We start from the raw sequence: 23953 nt of genomic DNA on the forward strand, positions 1-23953 counted from the left end.
TACCAGTTTAATCTTGTCAACCATATGTTCAGTCCAAAATATAATGCACTGTATTATATATGTAGACTTAGGCTTTGGTGAATTTTCACAAGAAGGTACCGTAAGTTCTTTTTCTGATGTGTGTTTTCTGTCAGGTCTTGTGTGTCTTCTGATGTGTATCCTGATTGTGGTTAAAAAAAGTGTTATAAGTTGGTTCTTGAGAATTGAAAGGGGTCCTGGAAAGAGACAGCCTTTCCTCTTTAAAACAAAATTTTTTTAATTTTAATTTTAATTTTCTTGGGTTGATTAGGATGATGTATAGTGATTTGGGGAATTAACTTTCAGTGTTGGAAGCTGTTGACCTTTAAAGCCCTATACGGTTTAGGACCAGTGTATTTGAGGAACTGCCTTCTCCCATATGAACCAGCTTGTTGCCTGAAAAGGCCTTGCTGTGTATGCAGTCTCTGGCGAAAGACAGGTTGGTAGCAACAAGAGATGGGACCCCTCTTCATGGTGGCACCATCACAAGGGAATTTCCCCCTGTTTCAGCTAGAAGCTACACTGTCTTCTTATCTTTCTGGTGAGAACTGAAGGCTTTCCTTTTTCACTTAGCTTTTTTATCTTCTTCTGTTTGCTTTGTTTCAGCCTTTATTCTGCTCATGTTATGAGTTTATTCTTCTGTTGCTGTTTTTGCTTTTTGAAGGGTTTTGTAACAATGTCATTTTTATTGTTTTGCATCCTGTTTCATTATTGTGGTTATTGTTCCACTGTGTTGTATTTTGTGAATCTTTGAAAGCTGCCTTGTGCAACCTGATTGGGGGGGGGGGGGGAAGACAGTATACAAATCTTTTCAATAAAACAGAGCTATCCATGCTGGAAACTGCTTGAGAACCTGGAGTTGTGAGCTCTTTCTGGTTTGGTGGGTGCCGCCAGCGTATGCCTCCATTTTGCTCCCTCCACCTGGAATGGCTCCAAAGGGCACGTGGCCACTTGTATGCTGCAGTGAGGCTCCCTGCAAAACTTAGTACTTTATATCCCCTGTAGCTGCATCACTGGGGACCCATTAAGTATTGCCACCCTGATTGCCTTATTCGTAGTTCACTTGCATGGTAGAACTGTTCTTGGCTCTCTCAAGGCATTGAAAAATGTATAGGTCAAAATCAATTCTGTACTTTGAAACAGAGGGCTTTAGGAAGACAGTACAGAATAGGGTTGTATATATACACAGTGATTTAAAGGAGGAACTTCATAGACAGGGGAGTATGCAGTAGCCTGAAAAGATTCCAAGATAATGGTTTTTCCTGCCTTTAGATGATGATAAAGTTGTGTATTCCCACAGGGCTATAGGAGCCCATCAGGTTCAATGCATATTGAATGACACATTTCTGAGGAATGTAGTCTTTTTAAGCTGCAAAGAAAAGAGTGGTGGAAAAAAAGCAAAAACTAATTCAGTTAGCGAAATGGGAATTTGAGCCAAAAAAAGGTATCTTGAAATCAACGATGCCGTTCAAGTATTTGTCCCTGTTGTTAAATATTCAAATTCAGATGTTTACGTCTTTGATAAATTTGACAAGTTCCACTGACTGTATAATTTTATATGCTTAGGAGACTGAGTATCTCCAATAAAGAACTCTTTAAAAACCCTACTTTTTATTGTTAATATTGGAAACTTTTGAAATTAAAACCATCAATATGCACTAAAAGGTGCTAAACTGCTAGTAGATTAGTCCTGTAGCCTATTAAATTCAAGATGGAATAATAATAAAAGTGAAGTTATCATACTTTATCACAGCTGCCAGCGTTAATTTTAATTTTGTTTGTTGATGGAGCAAATATTGCAACAACATACAAGGTGTTTTTTTAAAAAGTACACAATTTTTAATGAGTGCTAATTCATACATACAGGTGTGCCCCCTTATTTGGGCAGTTCCATTCCAGAATTCCCTCATGGATACCTGAAACTGCAGATACGGGCAAATGCCTCACCTTCGGTGGGGGGTCTAAGCTCAGCAGAAGATGTGTGTCCCCAGCCTCTGCTGGGCTCAGATTGAGCTTTGGAACTCAAAACATGTGACTTCTGGTTTAACAGAGAAGGGTGCATGGGACGGCATGTAGAGAACCTGCAATACTTGAACATCTAAAGGGAAGCAATTGAAGAGTGAGCTGGACTGGGATGCCAGAGCAGGCACCAGCAGCCACGTGCTAAAGTGTCAACTTCCCAGCCCTGAAGTGGGGTGGGGTGCGGCAGCACCCACAAAAGCTTCTGCCCGTCTTTGAGGGCATGAGATACAGCTGTGTCGTACTCCGCTCCAGATGCCAAGGCACCTCATGTAGCTTTCTGGAGCAAACACAAGGTGTCCATTAGGCACCTGAAGCAGGCCCTCCTGAAACAGACATGGCACTCCTCAGCACTAATACTTCACGTTCGGTATCAAAGAATGCTACCCGCTTATAGGCATAGCGTGTGCCACTGCTTCCAGGCTGCTGTTACACATGGACAGTGACATGGTTTGTGCAGCATCAGCTCCAGACGCCTCTGTCAGCATCAGTGAGTTGGCGGTGGAGGTGTGTTGTGGGCAGGGAGTTGTGGGCAGGGAGGGGGAAGGCAGGAGGAATTTGAGGGCACATTGGGGGAGGGCCGGAAGTGAGGAGGGGAAGGAAGGGGATAGACCTTGGTGGCACCAGTGTATGCCAGATCCTTTTCCAAGTAAAAAAAAAAAATCACCTCCTACTGATTGTCCAGTTGCCCCTGCTAACATTGAATGCTCTCCCAGATCATCTCTATTAGCACAGGTGGTGGTGATGGTGTGTGAGGACTGGACAATTAGTTTCGTTTGCTGCTGGAGTTTTTTGAACAATAACTTCCTGTGTTATGAGAATCCAGTCTTGAAATGGAAGGGAGTTTAAAAGAATGTCATGGGAAACTACATTTGAAGGTAGGTAGGAAGGAAGGAAGGAAGGAAGGAACTATTCACTTTAAGCAGTACCCTCTTTCAGTCCTAACCAGAATTAAGCATTACAGTGGCACTAATGGTAATGTCATGGCTAACCAGGGTTTCCGGTTAATCAGGATTTGAAATCAAAATTTAATCATGGTTTCAAATTCCTTTGAAACAATGAAACTTTTCATGGTTTCCTAGTTAACCTAAACTGTAGTTAACACTGATGCCAATATAACATTTAGCCTAATTGCAGCTGAGTTGGGGATAGGGAAATTCTCTGGCTGGCTCAGAGAGGGAAGGGGGGATAGAGTGATTAGAGATTGTTAATCTGCAGCAACCCAGTCATTCACAGAATGCAAAACAGGTTTTTTTGTTTTTTGTTTTTTTTAGAGGCATGAAGATTATGACAAACCTAAATATATTTGAAAATGATTCTTGGATTCTCCTCTTGGAATCTAGCCCATTGTACGGAAGTGTTAAGTGCTAAATCTGTTTTCTCGTTTACCCAAAGATCTAGTTTTAGAAACCATTTGCATGTATTAATCACCAATCTCCTTTGCTGAGCCCTCTAATGTTCCTCTCTGGAAATCTTGTTTTTACGACCAATATCTTGTTCGTACATTTTCCCCCAATGGGTCAATATCCAGTCTTGCATTAATTTTAATTTCTATACATTCTATGCAATCCCTTGGTGGAAGTGCAGGAAAAAATGCACATGTTTCATAACTTCTGATTCTCCACCCACCGATCAAGCAGACTGAGAAAAGGGGAATCGCATTTCCATTCAAAACCAGAAGTGACTAGTTCTAAAGCACGATTGGTCTTGAGTTGGCAGTTGAATCTGCCAAAGAGCCTCCGTACTACCTGAATCGGCTGCCCAAGGCTGCCTTTGCTTGTACACGTCTGCACATGCATCTCTCATGGGACGGAGTACTTGCAAACGATCAGACCTGCTTCTATTTCCCCCTTCCATTCACTTACAAAATGCACACTGTGCAGTCTCTTCTGTTTGAAATGAATTGGCTCAGGGGATGCTGGGAATCCAGCATTCCCTACTCATGCTCATGCTCATTGTAAAATGAAGAGGAGCGGAGCAGGGAGTTTGCAAACAGTGATCTTTGTAAGTACAGGGAAGGGTGGGAGGTTAGGAGGGCTCCAGATCACCGGACCCTGCTTGCTTTGAGCTTCATAAGCACCAAGTTGGCAGGAAGAAGCCATTTGGAGCCACAGCGGCTTTCCCCCCTCCTTCCTCCTTTACTGACAATCATCCATTGACTTGTTCTTAGAAGTGGGTCGGAGCCCCAGATGGAGCAGCAGGCTGGCAAGGGTGGTAACAGCTGTCTGGTTCCACTCTCCACCCTCCCTCCACCCTGGAATGCCTCCCCTCGTCTTCCCGCCACTCTCTCTACACCCCTGTGCCATTTGGTGCTTATCTCAGCTTCACTGGCAGTTGGGGTTTCCACTGCGGCATTGGTGGGGCGGCACTGGCACTGGCCAGTGGCATAGCTAATGAAAGTGTAGCCCAGTAGCAAAATGATGCCCTGGAAGTGACGTCACACCTAGACTTTTTAAAAAGTGGAAATGGGGCAGCTAAGGCATCTGCTACCCCGGGTCAAAGAAGATTTTGTAGCCCTCCCCATGACAAAATCAAATTTAGTTTATTAAGTAAGTAAGTAAATAAATAAATAAAATAAAATTTTCTGGTTAATTGGCCATAACTTTTAATAGAATAAAGATATTCTAGCACAGTTTGTTTCATTGCATTTAGCATTAAATTATCTTTCCAATGATATATAGTGTGATGGTATTATTTGTACATTTCAAGGTTTTGACAGTTTTGGTCACTTGTGTCAAGCTCAGCTTGTTGCCCCCTAAAGCTTATTGCGTGGTGCAATTGCTACCCCCTGCAACCCCTTAGCTACACCATTACCACTGGTGCAGCTTGCTCTTTGGGTGGTGCAAACATGCCCTATGACAACACCCAGCACCGGTGCTGGAGCTACAGCGCTTGGTCTGCCAATTTCTGCAGGATTGTGTTTTCTAATTAAAATTCCATTTTGGCAGTGCATATCTTTTTTTAAAAGTCTAGTTACGGATACTATAAGCAATTTGAAAAATCTACCTCCTCTCATGGCAAGACATTCCTGTGGCTTAATGGTCCTGTTGTTTTTATTATCTTAAAACCTGAGCCTGATTCTGTTCTGAACCTATAAATTTGGAGATTCGATTTTTCAGCTGTTTGTTTCTATGCTTCTGTTCAACACATTCTGAGAAGAATAGCAAAGTTGATAATTCCATGCTGAATACCATATTTAACACCTGTCTAGAGGGTGATAACTGCAACATTCACAGCGGAAATTGTACAGTGGAACTTGGCTTAAAGTGAAGAAGGAAAAACCTATAGGAAATATGAGCAATATGGGTTTTTTCCATTGCTCTTATTTGTGGAAGGCAGTGGGCTCCATGTTTTCTCTCTTATTTTTGTGTGTGTGTGAAAACTGTGCTTGCTGTAATCTAAGGACATATTCTCTTGACTCTCTTAGCATGTCAGCAGACTTTCTGAGGCAGTCTACATCAAGGTGCCATGCACTGTGGTACACACAGACGCCCCATGCAGAAATCTGCACAGATCAACTTTTTCATGTGACTACAAGCACTCCAAGCTACTGCTGGTAGTGCAGTGCAAAAAATGATCCACATTGAATTCTGAGTGTGATGTGGGGATTGCTAACAGCATCGCACACAGAGAGAATTGTGAAGCTAGACCCTGAGGTTCAGTACAGTTATAACACTGTCTTTCTTAATCACAGTTGGGAACGGGGACCAACTATGTGATTGTATGCGCTCTATCCACAGCACCTTGCACCCATGACGTGAATCTTGCCTTCACAATTCCTAAGCATTGCATTGGCATCAACATTAAACATGTTTAAAGTTTCAAATCCTGGTTAAATGGGGATCTTGTTTAGTCTTAGCTGCTGTTAACATCAGGGCCTTTGTAGTGCTCAATGTAATGCACAGTGTCAAGCAGGGAGTGAGGAACTTGCTCCAGGAATGGGCAGAGCTTCAGAGAGGACATGGTGGATTCTGTAGCCTAGTTGTTCACAAACTTTTTTAGCAACAGGACCCACTTTTTAGAATAACTATCTGTTGGGAACCACGGGAAGTGTTGTCATTAACCTGGAAGTGATTTGATGGCTGGAAATGACACCATCAATTTAGGCTTCAAACCTAAGCCACGGTTAGCCAAAGGTCCCATTACACAGTGCGCTTGTGCTGTTGTTTTGCATAGCTAAGAATTCAAACGTTACAGCTCAAAAGTCAAAGCAGAATGCAGACTTGGATCCTTCTCTAACCACACAGACCTCCCCCATTTCCAGTGTCCCATTTTCTCACCTATTCAGGGTAAGGCACCATGCCTCTCTCCCATTGGGAGCCTGTCCTGCCCAGCTGCTCTGTACCCTGTATTTTCAGCTCTGTATTTTCAATGACAGCTGAGCTAGGTTCTACATGACCCACCTGGAATTGGCTTGTGACCCACCTAGTTGCTGCTGTAGCCTATTCCCTTGAACTGCACTTTCAAGGATGTCATATCTCCTATGGGAGTTTGAATTTAATATAGCAACAAGTGGATATTTTTTCTTTATCACCCTATAGTGCTGTTTTGTTTGTTTTAATAAATACATTTATATATGAATAGGAAGGGCCAAACATGTACATTAATATTTCCAGTGCATCCATTTCATTATAATGAGGTTATGAATAGTGATGTCGCTTAATGTTGTCCAAACACAGCTGATAAACCAAAATTTGATGGGTTTCCAGTGCTTACCTCCAATGTGACATGATAAGTGTTAACTGCACAAAGTTGTTTTCCAGTTTGCATCTCAAAACTATTGTCAATTTATTAATGCATAATAATAATAATATACAGTATTTATATACCGCCTTTCTTGGTCTTTATTCAAGACTTTATTCAAGGCGGTTTACACAGGCAGGCTTATTAAATCCGCGCAGGGATTTTTACAAATTGAAAGAAGGTTCTCTCTTTCAAGAACCACCACATTCAAGATGTTACACTCCGATCTGGTTTAACATTCTGGCCTCCATCCTCCCACGCTCCGAGCAGATGGAACAGCTCAGCTGCAGCTTGCCAGCTGCTTCAAGGTCGCACGGTGCCGGTGGCCTCGAACTGGCGACCTTGTGGATGTTAATCTTCAGGCAAATGGAGGCTCTACCCTCTAGACCAGACCTCCTGCATTACATTACATTATTATTAATGACCTATTTCTGGTAAATAGGGAGTTAGTAGAAGATAAGAGTGCCAGTACTTGAACTCATACAGGGTTGAAGCCTTTCCTGATGAATTTTACTTTTGTGATCCATTGCTGGCTAAATTGATCATGATTTCCTTAACAATCTTCATTGGGTTCTTTTAACGAATTAATGATCTGGAAAGGGATATTATGCCCTGAGTATTCAGGGGTTCTTAAAAATTCTTTCATATTGATTCTGGAATAGATCAACATGTCATGCTTTAAGCGTTAATGCACCCTTGGTTTGGCCCATTTGAAACTTAAGTCCTCATGGATAGACTGAGAAGGGTGCTAGCTTTTTAAGAGGCGTACGTCAAACCTTTCATTTAACCTGTATCAGACAATCTTGTTTGGGGTTCTTGCCCAATTGTAAAGACGGCTGTATAATTAATGGCCTTACTCCTAACTGATCTATTTTAAATTGGTTAATTAATTTTTACAGCATCTTGCCACGGATGGTATTTTGAAAATGTGAACTGTTTCTCTTGAATGAGCACCACAGAGAGATAATTTACTTCCAGAAATCATCTGAATCTTGACACCTGAAACTGAAGAGCCATATGTATATATAGATTATGTTCTACACAGTGCATTTTGGCACTACTGAACTTCCTTTCAAGAGCTGATATCAGGGATGACATCAGAGATTAATCAGGGGAGATCCACATGGGAAGGACCCACAACCATCAGAGGCATGCTGACCCCTGAACCCTTGGCACTGCTGGCAGTGGTAGCACCCAGTGAATCATCAGGAGGAAGGTAGGAAGTCTCAAGAAGGGCCCAGTACTATGATGTCCCCCACCCCCCAGCCACCAAGTGCCTGAACTGGCTAACATGCATAAAATTTCTCTTGTAACAAAGGTGTCAAAAATTTAATCAGCATGATAAACCCTTTTCACCCCTTTCTCTATGAAGATTTGGCTAGTAATATCAGCACTGATCCAGAAGATCCAGAAGATGTAGTTATGATGTCCGATGTAGTTCTGACTGTGAAGTTAAGCAAATATGAACATGACTAGAACCTTCCTGGATGCCTCAGTTCCATTGCTCAAGCTCCTTGGATGGTTTTTGTAACAAATATGTGAAGTACATTTTATAAGTTTTCTGATGGGAATTTTTTTTTTAAAAATTCTGTTGAGTCCTATTCTGAATGTTCCTACTGTGAATAATACTATACATCAGTCATTTTCAACCTTTTTCAGCTCACGGCACACTGACAAGGCACTAAAGTTGTCAAGGCACACTACTAGTTTTTAATTACATTATGTTATGATTAATTTAATTAATATAACTAAGGGTACGAGCCTAACCCAGTCTACTCAGAAATAAGTCCTATTTTGTTCAATGGGGCTTACTCTCAGGAAAGTGTGGTTAGGATGGCAGCCTTAGATCATTACATGAAAGAAATTCCCAAGAAGCTTGGAGAGGGAGGCGTATGTGGTTTCTGGAAAGGTGTTGAAGCAGGTCTGTTCAAACTGTTATCAGTTGATGTGCTCTGATATGCCAAAAAGTGTTGGCAAAGAGAGATGAGACTGAGCACACTGGAGAAATAGAAATGTACTGTAAGGGACAGTGAGGAGATGTGGCTGAAACAAGTGCAGGATTCACTGGGATGGTGGAAGAGAGAGAGAGAGAGAGAGAGAATGGGAGGCATCCTCTGAACTTTGGAAGGTGGGGAAGAGGGAGGGGAGGGGCAGAAAGAGAAGGGTTAACTGCAGTTATGATGGGGGATGTGTGTGCAGGAGGGGAGGAGGTGGAGGGGAAGAAAAGCATCACTTGCCTGCTCATTTATTCAAGAAAGAGTGCGACCAAGCCTCTGTACATCTACTCAGAAGTAAACCCCATTATAGTCAATAGGGCTTACTCCTAGGTAAGTGTGGATAGGATTGTGGCCCAGCGCCCTTCCTGCCAAAGCCTTGCCAGGGGAGACAATGAAGGCAGGGTCACTTTGGGGCATTGTAGACAAGGAAAAGGGTCTCTCCAATCCTTTCCAGCCAGCTGCTTCTGGCTCCTACCTGCTTCAGGCTCGCTCTCACTCTCACTCCCTCCTTCCTCTTGCTGCTCGCCCTTACTCCCTCCACGTTCCACCCGCTGGGAGCTCTTCCAGGCTTCTCTAGCTGCCTGACTGGCTGCCCAATGAGTGTGGGAGGGCAGGCACCAGCAACAGTAGGAGCGTTCAAGCCCCTGTGCAGCTGCTCCTTTTTCTCCTGCTGCCGAACAAGGCTCCAAACCGCCGCTTCTCCCGTGCGCACTGCTGCTGCTGCTGCCGCCGCCTGACTCCTTGGACCGCGGCACACCTGAGGCAGCCTCACGACACACTAGTGTGCCACGTCACAGCGGTTGAAAACCGCTGCTATATAGTGTATAAGCAAATGCTTATAAATAAGAATTAGATTGGAGAAAGGCTTGAAGTAGTTTTTTTTTCTGTTCGCCCTTCTAGCATTCTGCTTAAGCAGCGAAATCATGCAGACATGTTGTCTGTTGGATTTCTCATCTGTGAGATAATAGGGAAGGTTGTGAGGGGCAGCATTAGGTTCTATGGGGCCCTGTTAGCTGCTCATTGGAAAGCTTTTGTACTTCCTTACTGGCTGAAATTTTTAGTGGGCGAGGGAAAACGTTTGTCTGCTGGCCTGTGCTTTAGAAGTGATCAAAATGTAAGGGGAGAGAAATCATGAAAGGTTGTGGAGAAGCGTCTGTTACTGTCTTTCTTGGGGTCATCTGTCTTTCATAAGACAAAGCTTTCATGTTTATATTGCCGTAGGGTGGTTTTGTGAATCCATTATGATAGAATCCTCCAGAAGGGGGAAGCGCATACAGCTGCTGTGGCTTATGTCCTTGTTAAACTGCTCATCTTCGAAGGAACAGAGCAGCTTACATATGGTTCTCAGGCAGTCTTCCATCCAGACAGCTTATAAGGCCAGACCTGTTTCGCTCCAAGCAGTCGTGCTGCTTCATGTACTGCAGACTTTCTGGATGTGATCATCCATTCATTTTGTCACGCATCTGCCTCTGCTGATGGCGTGAAGTAGCAAGCCAGATATGCTGGAATCCTATTTCTACTAGACGATGTGAAATGCCTCCTGAAAATGCCACATAGAATTTTTGTTCCATTTACTGAATATATCTTTAAAATATCACTCTAAATCATAAGCATTTTCACTTTAAGCATCTCATGTCAATTCCTCTGAAAGGGGGTTCTGATTCACATAAATGTTTTCTGTATTGGAATAACTTGGGTTGTCATGTCTGGTGCTTTTTACAAAAATAGAAATGTCTGGGATCTACAGTGTTTGATTTATGAAACAGATCACAAATTAAAAAAAATAATTAATACCTGCTTTCCTATCCTGGACAAGGAAGCTCACGGTGGTCAACAAATTAAAAGTGCAGCATAAACAGTTATCAGAAACCAAAGTTAGACAGTGCTGCTCAGCAGAGTCAGTTCACATAATTAGTGAGAATCGTTCAGTACTTATTAATCAAATGAAGCAAAATAAAATAGTGTACATAAATAAATGGTCCAAGAGCACCCCAAGACCTATAAACCTGTCCCTTCAAAAGGGACACAGCCCCACCTACAGTAGGTTTATAATCCAATTTTCACACTGCAGTTCTTTTCAAGTACCTGACTTCTCAAGATTCAATTAGTTTGTTAGCTCTCATCCACTCCAACACTGACTCCAGCCATTGATTTGAGACTTTAGATAGAGCTTGGTATCATCTGCGTATTAATGACACTGAACCCTAAGTCCCTAGATGACCTCTCCCAGCAGTTTCATGTAGATGTTAAAAAGCACGAGGGCAGAATAAAGTCCTGAAAGATGTCATAGACCAAAAGACCACGTCAGCTGCCATTGAAAATGCAGAATTGAAAATACTGGGTACAGAGAGGCTGGACAGGGTAGACTCCCCATCGGAGAGAGGCATGGTACTTTGCCCTCAATAGATAAGAAGATAGGACACTGGAAAGGGGGAGGGCTGTGTTTGGAGAAGGATGCAAATCTGCATTCTGTTTTGACTTCCGAGCTGGAATGTTTGAAACTTGAACTTTGCAAAATAACAGCACAAGTGCATTGTATAATGGGACCTTTGGCTGATTGTGGCTTAGATTTAAAGCAAAAATTGATGATGTCTCTTCCAGCCACAGCGTCTCCTCCAAGTTAATGTCATCACTTCTGGTGGGTCTCTACATATTGTCATTCTTAAAAATGGGTTCCAATTTATGAGAATTCCTGGTCTAGATAGTGCCAAATGCAAGAGGTCACAGGTTGTGCTGAGGTATGGTGGGACAAGGAAGCAATGGTTGCCCTCTGTTAGAGAATATAAAAGCTAGCAGTTATTCTCATGTTTTGGCATTAGTCAGAACTCATGGGTCTTTTGTAAAGAAGGGAATAAAAATAACTAAGAGTCCAAGCCTGAGCTCCCGTGGTACGTGGCTATGGCAGCACCGAAAACGGCTACTGCCGCATCCTGTGCTCCCACGACAGCCGTAGGCAGCACCTTCGGAGAAGGGGACTTTCGTCCCTTTCCCCTAGGTAAAGGGAGTAGCCGGAAAGGGGGTTCTCAATTCACCTCTGACCTAAAGGTCGGTGGTGAAGTAAGAGCCTTCATGTCAGGCGCTGGGCCTGATGAGAAGGCTCAGGATCCGGTGGAGCATCACTGTCTTCTGCAAACTACCCAAAGAGTATGCTCTTTCAACAGTATATCTAGTTCAGTGTTTCTCAAACTGTGGGTCAGAACCTACTAGGTGGGTCGTGAGCCAATTGCAGATGAGTCCCCATTCACTTCAATGTGTATTTTATTTTTAATATATTAGACTTCGCTACCATGGTATGTGACTGCATTTAGGGGAAATGTTACATATGTGTGCTTTTAATAGGCTAGTATGTGTATGCTTTTAACAGTGATAGTCAATGGGGCTTATACCTAGGTAAATGTGGATAGGATCACCCCTGCTAACTGGGGAATAGGCACTTTTTAGTGGGTGCACTTCTTTTATTTAGCAGGGGGAGAGTAACTGGCCCTCCCCCCCTCCAGCACTGTCTGTCTTAGTGGCTGTCTGCTGGTGTTCTTTTGCATCTCTTTAGATTGTGAGCCCTTTTCGGACAGGGAGCCATTAGATATTTGATTTTCTTTGTAAACCACTTTGTGAACTTTCTGTTGAAAAGCGGTATATAAATACTGTTAATAATAATAATAATAATAATAATAGTAATAATAGGATTGCAGCCTTTGGGATGTTTGGGGAATTTTTTTTAAACTGATCAGCAGCTGCTTGGGAGGGTTAGGAGTTAATTAATTAGGGGTTAATTAATTAATTAGGGATTAGTAATTAGTATGGGTTTATTTTATTTAATTAATTAAAAGTTACAATAAATATATGAAGGAGAACCCTCCTAACCCTCCCAAGCAGCTGCTGATCAGTTTTAAAAAATTCCCTAAACATCCCAAAGGCTGCAATCCTATCCAATTAATTAATTAGATTTTTGTCATATGGGGTGTTAAAAATTTTCCTGCTTGATGATGTCACTTCTGACCATTATATCACTTCCAGTGGGTTCCGACAGATTGTCATTGAAAAAGTGGGTCCTGGTGCGAAAAGGTTTGAGAACCACTGATCTAGTAGTTTATTTAGGGTGCAATCCTAACCCCTTATGTCAGTGCTTTCCAGCACTGGCTTAGTGGTCTCAATGGGACATGTGCTGCATCCTGCAGTTGGGTGTAACTCATGGAGGCCTCCTCAAAGTAAGGGAATGTTTGTTCCCTTACCTTGGAGCTTAATTGCCCTTATGTCAGTGCTGGAATGCACTGACATAAGGGGTTAGGATTGCGCCCTTAGTTATGTGCAAAATCACTGCTGTCCTGGATGGATGTCTTTTTTTGTTTTTACCAACCTACCAGAAACATATTGGTTTAATATATAATGCTTAGAAACTGCAATAAGAGACCATATAGTACATCCTATCATCCCTGCTCTGTAGTAATGGCATCCCTGCAGAATAAATCTAGCTCTTTGAGTCTTGCACTTTGCTGGTTGGAATGTCTTTTTCTGCCCCTGGATCCTAAAAAAGTTTGATTAGCTGCATTGTCACTAGATAGAATACCAGTTTAAAAGCTGTTCTGTTAATGAAAAATCAAAGCTCTTAAAAAAAAAATTCTATTGATAGCTTTCTACCCCCTGCACATAAACATTATTTCATTTCTCTAGTTGATTTCCCTTGCTTGCTTTGTCTTTTGCAAAATAATTTTTGAAATTGGAATAATAGCTTATCTCAAACATTAATCAGCTAATTTGGTTCTAAGAAATTAACTATGCTTAATGTAAGTGACTCACCAACCTATGCATGTGGACTGGAACGTGTTGTCTGAAAGCATCGGTATTGTGCCTGCTTGTGGCATCGTACATACTGTGCTGGAATAAAAGTCTGTAGATGTGTCCTGAAGGTTAATGGCCACTTAAAACTGCATTGATTTACTTGGGGTTCGATGATGTTAAAGAAAAGATACAGTAGGGTTAATACTGGGATTTTGAAGGACCACTTTAATTTCATTGTTTGAATGGACTGAAGCATTGAGCCACTCTTGTCTGGAAGCTTAATGAAAGCCTTATGCTCATGAAAACCTTGAGCTGATTCTATCAACCTGACATTTTTGTTCAGTTGCAGGATGCTCCTTGTACTCCCAACAGAGGACAAACTTCAGTTTGTATGTTTTCATTCACACTTCAGCCTGGGTGTTTTATTATGCAATAAGGAAATGTTATCAGTTATTTCCTAAAGAGGCACCATAATCTTTCCTTACACTAGAGTGCATGCATTTTGGGATATGGCTTTGCCTTAATAAGGATATGGCTTTGCCCCCTCCAACTCAGTTACCCCCATGTTAGCACGTGTGCCAACCCCCCCCATACCTGCACATGTCATTGTCTGATTTCTCCTCTTCTTTTTTTATACCTTCCTCCAAGGAGCTCAGGGCACAGCTGCTCCCCTCCTTTTGTCCTCCCTGTGAGATAAGGGGAGTCTGAGAGAAAGTGACTGGCCCAAGGTCACCCAGGACAGGAAGCTTCATGGCTGAGGTGGGATTCGAACCTGGATCTTCCAGGTCTAAGGTCACCTCCCAAACCACTATACCACCCTGGCTCTCATGCCTCTTTCATGCCTTCTTGTAAAGTACTGGCCCAGGAAAATCCTATTCTTCCCCATGCAGCTGCTTTACTAAAAACTGAAGAGGAAAAAAGGCAACAGTCTGGTATTCTCACATAATACCAGAACCAGGGGACATCCACTAAAATTGAGTGTTGGGTGGGTTAGGACAGACAAAAGAAAATATTTCTTTACTCAGCGTGTGGTTGGTCTGTGGAACTCCTTGCCACAGGATGTGGTGCTGGCGTCTACCCTAGATGCCTTTAAAAAGGGATTGGACAAGTTTCTGGAGGAAAAATCCATTATGGGGTACAAGCCATGATGTGTATGCGCAACCTCCTGATTTTAGAAATGGGTTATGTCAGAATGCCAGATGCAGGGGAGGGCACCAGGATGAGGTCTCTTGTTATCTGGTGTGCTCCCTGGGGCATTTGGTGGGCCGCTGTGAGATACAGGAAGCTGGACTAGATGGGCCTATGGCCTGATCCAGTGGGGCTGTTCTTATGTTCTTATGTTCCTATGCACTCAGGGAAAGGATTATGTCAGAGCAGTGGAAATAGAAAAAGGTAATTTCCCCACTACCCTCTTCTTGTACATTCCCCAAGATCATGACAAGAAGATGGAGAGACCAGGGCAAGTAATTGAAAACTACAGGATGCTGACCACCCCACCACCACCACCAGTTTGCCACCTTCCCCAACTTGCCTCTTGAACCAGCTTTATGGTTGGGCCACCCCAGGAGTCCTGTTCCATGTCTCAGAACATTCAACAGGTCTTGTTAGCAAGAAGGAAGGAAACTTCTGTTGTAGTGTCTTGCCTTTCTGGATTTAAAAGTATCTGCTTGAATTGATGTTTCAAGAGATTTCAATAGACAACATTTGCCCCTCCAATCTATCCTTCAAGAACTGATTCAGAGTTCTTGTGCCTCAACCACAGCTGGAGAGGTAGCTGTTAGGGTTGCAACTGTTCAATAAACTGCAGTTAGATCATCCATATTTACTATAGAAACTGCTTGGTTGGAAACCAGTTAATTTTTTTTTCCTTTAGAAGTACATGACTCAGGCTGCAATCCTATATGCATGAGGGAATAACAGCCCAATCTTGAGCAGCCTGGTACGTGGGGCTGCCGTGGAGCCAAAATAGCTGCTGCGGCATCCTAAGTGTGCTGGGCAGCCGCTTGCAGCTTCTCCCCTTACCCAAAGTAAGGAAAGTAACCCTGCAATGGAGATAATTGATTCTGCAGTGGCTCTTTATCCAGTGCAGGATCAAGGAGTCCCGTGTCGGGTCGTGCGGCCCAACACAGGGCTCTGGATCTGGTGGATCCCACAGAGGCGGAAAGGTAACTCTTGGTTGCAACTAGCAGCTTCTTTGCTAGCAGCTGATAATGACAAACACCAAGTGTAGACAACCTCACAGCTTTAACATAATGAAAAGGAGAACTGCCTTAAAATATCCAGAGTGTGTGTCTTCTGCAGACTGCAGAAGAAGATAATTTGCTAGACTGACTTCTGAGAAAATGAGGGAAGCCAGATGGAATTTACGGTGGATATGTTATTAGTTTCATTATTCAGAAATTGGATCTCCTATCATTCCTGTCTCTGTGGATGTCTGAAAATTGATCTCTTCTCACTGTCTGAATTTGAATAATTCCTTTGGTAAGGAATTTGGTAAGGAATTTGGTAAGGAATTTGGTAAGGACTGGCACTATAGAAGTATAAATTGCTTGGTATAGTTTTATGCTGGTATGGATTATCACTCTAATAACAGAGGACCTACACATTAGGATACTTCAGAGAAGATTTATACTGACAAGTAGTGCATTTACCATTTGTTAGCTGTTGAATGAAACTACGATTGTACCTAAGGTCTAGAAATGGCATGCTTCTCTCGTTCTGCTTACCATGACTAAATAATTGCTACCTGCTAAAGGATCTTTGTATGAGTAATTTATTCTGATGTAGATTTTGTTGTGATTGCAAAGAACTTTAAATTGCTTTTATCTATAGAGAATACTGCTTGTCCCAACAGCAATTAAAAAAGCATCTCCACACCCTAGTGCATAATCTGTTCATGCCTTTTGTTTCTCTGGGGCTTTGTTAGTGGTATCCAGTGTAAGATGTGCATATCGTACAAAGAAAACAAACAAAAAATAACCAAGCTTATTTATTTAGATTTGTAAAGTACCGTATCCTGAAGATTCAAGGTAATTGAAGATTGACTAAATTAAAACATTAGATTAAAAATAAATGTGAAATATATGGCAGAAATCTTGCATATGAAATTTGGAAAATTCTAAACAAAGGTATTCTTAAAAATGCTAACCTCCAGGTTAAACAGGTCATTGTTAGCTGAAGATATTGTGTCCTTTGGCCACATGCTATCCAGGAGTGGTACCACTGTATCCTTAGCAATGTTGTAAAGAAGTCTGAGCCACCCATAGTTTGATTGCCACCTATAAAAATATTGCAGCTCGAAGTGACCACTGAAGTGCAGAGATAGGACAACATCCATCCATCAACACCTCCCCACCCAGGGGTAGGAAACACCACCCTGCCCAGTGAGGCTTGACTGGTCAAGTCGCTGAGTCACTGCTCTCCACGACTCAACTCAAAAAAGAGTCCTCATGGGGGCAATTTCCGAGTCACCCTTTAGTGATTTCTGTCCCTTTACTGGACTCAAGTTGAATCCCCCCCCTTTAAAACATAGAAAAAACGGGGCTGCTGCTGTGGAGTGTGTGTGTGTGTTGGAGTTCTTTTTACTCACTCCCCTGCTGTCCCCACCCACCTGTACCATATTAAAGACATTGAATGTGTTTGAATTCCTTGTCTTGTTTAGGGTGCTTTCACTATGTTTTGAACCATATATCTGCCACAGAGTGTCATTTAATGCAAATTTGGGAAATTCTTCTAAGGCTCTGTTGTGGAACCTTTGCTTTGCACATGAACCTATGCTTTGCAGAGGTTCCAGTTCGAACTCTGGCATCTCCATGTAAGAGTGGTAAAGACCTTGGTCAAAACATAAGTTGCTTCCGAAAACTGGAAGCCATTCTGAGGCTCTTGTAGGCCTAGTAAGCCATTCTGGCCAGTGGCGTCACTGGGCTGGCACCCCCCTTCCGGAATTGGAGCCAAATGGTCCCAGGGACAGGTGGCTCACAACCCACTTTTTCAGAAACCCTGTTCTAATTAATCTTTGCCACCTCAGATGCCTTGTTGTAATCTGAAGTTGGAAGTAAAGCTTCTGGAATGAATGAGCCAAGGAAATTCTGCACCCTCACATGAGCCTTTGCGGGGAGAGTGATGTGAGAGCAAAACAGATGTACAATGAAAACATCTTCATTGTCTATTCATTTCCATTCCAAAAATTAATTAGCCAGGAGTGTGCATATTTATCTAGCATGCAAACTGACTCACACCTTTTTCTCAAATTTTCCTGGAAGAGGAAATTAAATTTGTAGATGAAAACACCAGTACATTTTTGATGGTGCCCCAAATCTCAAGTCTTCTCATTTTCTTAAGCAACAATTTATTGCAGCCAACTTGGCATATAGCCAAGTAGCATACAGCTTGATTGCTTCTGAATTCAGAAAGCAGATTAAACATTATCTTGACATGTCTAGGAACATATCCTGTGTGGAATAGAGGGGGGGATATGCCAAATACATCAAAAGATCTAGATATAGAAACTCTGAAGGAGGAAGGGGGGAAATCTGCTTATATACTATCGATTTGAAATGGTAGGTTTTTGTTCAGTGTTGTTGTATGATTTAGGATTGACCTGTTGGTTAGCACAGGTAGTCAAGTAGATGTACCGTTCCCTCCCTGTGGTGGAAAGAACAATTGAGGGCATTGTTAACAGGAGGATTACTAGAAGAAAATTCTCTCTCCCCATCCCATGCTGATCCATGGCTCTCTCCCCATCCCAATCCCATGGCTCAAGATTGCAACCTCCATGACTGCATTCAGATTTTAAAAAATGCTGGAAAAAAAACTCCATATGATTGAACATTACTTTTAGTCTGAATGTCAGCTTGCACCTTAGATAATAAGACTCCATACTGTGTCAGTTTTCTTTCAGATAGCAAAAATAACATCAGAAAGAAATGAAAGCATCTAAAACAGGTGGCAAAGCTGGAAACAAGCAATGTCCATTAAGGTCAGGTGGTCTTAATCCAGGCATTTACAAAAGAATATAGGAGCAAACCAAGTCATGCAATATCATAAAATCACAAATGCAATATTCAATCACAAAATCACTAGATAACAGTATATAAGATGTTGCAAGTTGTTGTTGGCAACCTTCAGTCTCGAGAGACTATGGTATCGCGCTCTGAAAGGTGGTTTTGGAACATCGTCTAGTGAGGCTGAAAAGGCCAATTCGGGAGTGACAATCCCTTCCACACTGGGAGCAAGTGCAGTCTGTCCCTGGTCTGTCTCCCTGGCTATGGGCCTTCCTTCTTTGCCTCTTAGCCTCAGACTGTTGGCCAAGTGTCTCTTCAAACTGGGAAAGGCCATGCTGCACAGCCTGCCTCCAAGCTCAGAGGCCAGGGTTTCCCACTTATTGAGGTCCACTCCTAAGGCCTTCAGATCCCTCTTGCAGATGTCCTTGTATCGCAGCTGTGGTCTACCTGTAGGGCGCTTTCCTTGCACAAGTTCTCCATAGAGGAGATCCTTTGGGATCCAGCCATCATCCATTCTCACGACATGACCGAGCCAACGCAGGCATCTCTGTTTCAGCAGTGCATACATGCTAGGGATTCCAGCACGTTCCAGGACTGTGTTGTTTGGAATTTTGTCCTGCCAGGTGATGCCGAGAATGCGTAGGAGGCAGCACATGTGGAAAGTGTTCAGTTTCCTCTCCTGTTGTGAGCGAAGAGTCCATGACTCGCTGCAGTACAAAAGTGTACTCAGGACGCAAGCTCTGTAGACCTGGATCTTGGTATGTTCCAAGTAATTAAGATGTTGCAAGTAATTAAGAAAAAAACAACACAATACTGTGTACACTGACTTTGAATTTCCAGTCACTCTGGCTTTTTGTAGAACCAACTAAATGTGATTGAACAAAATGATGGCTGAGAATGTAAAATGTATCTGAACTACAAGAAAGATATGATCCACCTGCAGTCTATTCTAATGGAATGATGAGAATTCTATAGAGCAGCACTTCTCAAACTGTGGTTGTGACCCAATTTTGGGTAGTTCATGAAACTGATGGGGCAGATTAGGCTATGTGTATCAATGTGCTAGTTGGGGGTGGTTAGGAAGCACTGCAACCCAATCACCATTATAGCCACACCCCTTGGCATTCATAAATCAGGCAGCAGCCTCAGTCTAGGGCCTCTAAAAAGTTTGAGAACATCTGATATAGATGTTCTTAAAATGAGAATAGTAACAGGAATATGGGCAGTTACTTTATGATGAATGATACCCAGCCTTCAGGTTGTATGTTCTATTCACAAAAGTGACCAGAGCCTTCTGCTACCCTGCCCTTTCCTAACCAGATTGGGTCTAGGCCAGTGGTTCTCAAACATTTTACCACTTTTTAAAATGACACTATATTGGGAGCCACCTAGCTTTGTAAGACTTTTAAAAAGTGATCTAGAAATAAATAATTTTATTTACTTATTTATTTATTTACAAATAACATTTTATTTTTTTACAAAAAAAACCAAAAACCCTCAATTCACTTCTCATAATGAGGTAACCCTGATGAATAACCTAAAGTCTTGAGGAGCTTAGTTATATGACCCAGCCTTCACCTGCCCCCACTATTTGTCATTGACAGACTTAGAGAAGAACACACCAGAAAAAAGGTACTCAAACATTTTTTTGCACAAGCTTGCAAACTGCAGGAGCTCAGCTGTTTGCAGGGCAATTAGCAGCTATCTGATTTTTGAATAGCCTCAGGGCTTGAGGCAATTAGTTATCTGCTCTTTTTCGTCACCCACATTTTCACTGAGGGCTCTGCTAGACCCACCAGAAATCAGGTCCAAGTGGTTCCCAACCCACAGTTTGAGAATTGCTGTTCTGGCAGCTTAGTAATTGGTCAAAGGGGAAAAAAGATTAATCCTCTGACATCCAACAGATGCTGAGGTCAGTAAGATAGGCTAGCAAAGCCCTATCCCAGCCCTGAAACCAGCATACTCGGCTCTAGCTCCCTGATGTTTGCAGCTGATGTATGCCACTGTCATGGCATAAAAATGTGCAAGGTAAACCTTGCTCCCTCAGGCGTTACTAGGGATCTTTTTGGTCACTGCATAGGTACTGAAAACAAGAATGAAAACTCTTGTCATAGCTAACACTTCAGAGAGCCTGAGGTAATCAGTTGCTGCATTATGATCTGCTTGGAATCTTTGTTCAGTTCCCTTAGAGAACTGAGATAATATTGGTAACACAGGCCAACACACATTTTGCTTCCTTAAACGTTACACCAATTCTAGGTTATATTTGGAGTGCCGATTCCAAAAATGGCATCGTTTTGCCCTATCACATCTAGTTTTTGAGATATAGTATAGTGAATGGTTCAAGCAGCTTCCTCATGAGGAAGCCTACACCATGGCTTCCTCATGAGGAAGCTGCTTGAACCATTCACTAATGAGGCTATACTATATCTCCAAAAGGGCAAAACGGATGCCATTTTTGGAATCGGCACCCCAAATTCATATCAAACCATCATAAAGTTTGGGAAAAACTTTTCTGACCCTCATTTTTGTAGGCCTGTGTAATTATAGGGTTGCTCTTCATAGCACATATTTTGTCAGCGGCTGATGAATGAAACTTGGGCCAGTAGCTTTCCTGTTTAAGAGTATGGGAAAGTATAAACTTTTCCATCTTCTGTCATCATTGTTTGTTTTTTATCATTTTGTTTTGTTTTTACAATTCTACCTGTTTACCTTTATTAAAGGAGGAAATAAAGGAGGAAATTTCCTGCATTCCTGGCATTACAGTATCACAGTATCAAGCGTAACAAAGCAAGGGTTTTTTTTTTTTTCGTTGATCAGACCACCGATTTCATTCTTTCTGTATCTATAACTGTGTTGAAAACATTCTCATTGTAAAAAATGCATTTTTAAAGCAAATAAAGCATTTGTATTCATAAAAGTAAACATTGACATGAATGTGAACTAGAGATATATTTATTCAGTGAAAAAAAGTGAAGCAAGCAGATTTCTGTAGCAAGTAACTTAACTAATTGCATCAGATTATCAAATAGCAACTGGTATGGTTTGCAAAAGCTACTTCTCGACTTTTGCTAACTCCAGCTCAAACCTTTCAAAAGTTTTTGGTGGCACCTTTTCATATTCAGGCCACTTTATTGAGATACACACACCACACAAACACCTGTAGAGAACTGGTCTCCGTTTTTGAATGCTTTCCTAAAGAGGGTCAATTTAGTACCTTTTGTTGCACTAAACCAGAGAAACCTGTTCACTTGGACTTTTTAGTGTTGTGTTGCGTTTACTGGGTGGTTGTTGTTGGGTTGGTTTGTCTACTTCTGTCTCTCAAGCAGCTGCTTCTTGATTTTATCAAATTTTTCTCTGTTATATTTTTATTATACTAGTGTATTTATGAGATTTTGGGCACAATCCTAGATATGACTTTGGCCAGCGCAAGTGTCTTGTGCTGGCCCAGGTGGGTTGCAAACGTGCCATAAGGCATGTTTGGGCCTCCTCAGGAGGAAGCTGCGTCTGCTCATGGAGGTGTGCTGAAACACGGAGGCTGAACCCAGCCTCTGTGGTGGCTTCCCTGTGGAGTCTTGTGGCGGCCCAGCTGAGCCGACGCAAGAGAAAAAGGTAGGCAGGGGAGGTGGGGAGGAGGCGGGAGAGAGGTGTTCCTGGGCAGGTGGGTGGGGAGTGGGAGGTGGGGCTGGGATACGGCAGTTATGCTGAATTCCAACTCCTGTTCCTAGGGAGAATGGAGCGGCTTCAAGCCTCAAGAGATCATGCAAGTCCAAGGAGACCCATAGGGGCCAGTGGCCCTTACCCAGCGGTAAGGGAAAAAGTTTCCCCCTTGCCTCTGACTAAGCCACTTGTGGTCACTGTCCTGCACTGGATACAGCGCAAGCCTCTTGGCTTGCCTGTTCCAGCACAGGATAGCTTTGCACCCTTTGTCAAGCTTCCTTGATTGTCAACCATGGCAGAAGGGTGCCATACAATTTCTTAGAAATAGAAAATTGCATTTGCATATTATCATAATACTTAGCATTTGTATATTCTAAAATCACTTCATAGATACTGTCTTTATGGAATTTTAAAATAACAAATATGTAATGAAAGTAAGGGCGCAGTCCTAACCCCTTATGCCAGTGCTTTCCAGTGCTGACTTAAGGGCAATGCAGCTCCGAAGTAAGGGAACAAACATTCACTTACTTTGAGGAGGACTCTGTGAGTGACACCCAACTGCAGGGTGCACCACACATCCCATTGGCCAGTGCTGGAAAGCACTGACGTAAGGGGTTAGGATTGTACCCTAAGTGTGATTATTCTCATGTTGTACCTGTAGAACTGAGATTGAGAGGGAAATGACTTAAGGCCTCCTAGTGAGTTTGTGGGAGAGGTGAATTTGTGATCTGAAGAAGATATCAGTTATTGTATTATACTTGATTATGTATGCTGTACTGAGAGTCTTGACTGAAGATAACATACACATGTATAAAGTAAATGAGTTCACAAGAAAAAATGATAAAAATAGAACTAAATCTCCAATAATGTCAAAAATTGGATGTTGAAGGGGAGGTGAATGTGTCTCCAGTGCTGCCATGGGCCAAATTCCATCAGGTACCCATGGCCAGTCATAATGCTTCATACAGACTAACCTCAAGGCAATGGAGGCAGTGACTAGAGGGGGAAATATCCTCCCAAATCCTAGACTTGAGAGCAAAGGAGGCATGACTTGAGAGAGGATGTCTGTATGCCCTGCAAGTAAAGAGCTGTTGCAGGGCTGCCTACTGAAAGATCTAGCATACCTATTACATTGTTCACAACAAAAGAAAGCTCTTGCCCTTCTGGCATCAGCTAATGAAAGAGATAAAATAGGCAATACCTTCTTGTTGCAGCAGTTCTAGGCATGACCTTATCTCCATTGATTTGCACTTTAAGCACATAAGCTATGATGTTCTATTGGCCAGACCATGGCACTGATTTTGCTTTCTCCTTCATGTTATCCAAGCAGATAATCTAAGTGATGCCTTGAAGAAGCTGAAGATAACAGCTGTTGACAGCACAGCTGATAGCTTGGAGGGGTGTTTGGACTGTCTGCTTCAAGCCCTGGCTCAAAACAGTAAGTTTTATTGTTCCCTCCAATTTCATACCATATGATTCAATCAGTAAATGATTACAGGGGTAATATGTACATCAAATGGAATAAAAACTGTAAGTGGAACTGATGGAATAGCCGTTTGCCTTGAACAGAAATAGAGGAGGCTGAGGCAGACTTTAACACACACACACACACACACACACACTTCACAGAAATTAACAGCCTGACCTTAAGCACTGATCTGTAGTGATGTGGCTGTTTTCTGTGTCTGTGTTCAGAAAGCAAAGTGCAAGTATTTTTCTCTTTTGTTATTATGTTGA

At 42.3% G+C, this 23953-nt stretch overlaps 1 protein-coding gene across 3 annotated transcripts in view; it reads left to right on the plus strand.

The window, feature by feature from the left end:
• Window positions 1-23953, plus strand: part of RAP1GDS1 (Rap1 GTPase-GDP dissociation stimulator 1) — a 109938-nt gene that overhangs the window by 20923 nt on the left and 65062 nt on the right. For 2 of the 3 annotated variants that reach the window (XM_066632848.1, XM_066632850.1), the window contains exon 2: window positions 23544-23654. In XM_066632848.1, the coding sequence (XP_066488945.1) occupies window positions 23544-23654 (111 nt within the window). The remainder of the gene's footprint in view (window positions 1-23543; window positions 23655-23953) is intronic. The other variant, XM_066632849.1, reaches the window with a different exon arrangement.

This window comes from Tiliqua scincoides, chromosome 6 (genome assembly GCF_035046505.1).
Source record: "Tiliqua scincoides isolate rTilSci1 chromosome 6, rTilSci1.hap2, whole genome shotgun sequence".
In the NCBI taxonomy this organism is placed as follows: domain Eukaryota; kingdom Metazoa; phylum Chordata; class Lepidosauria; order Squamata; family Scincidae; genus Tiliqua; species Tiliqua scincoides.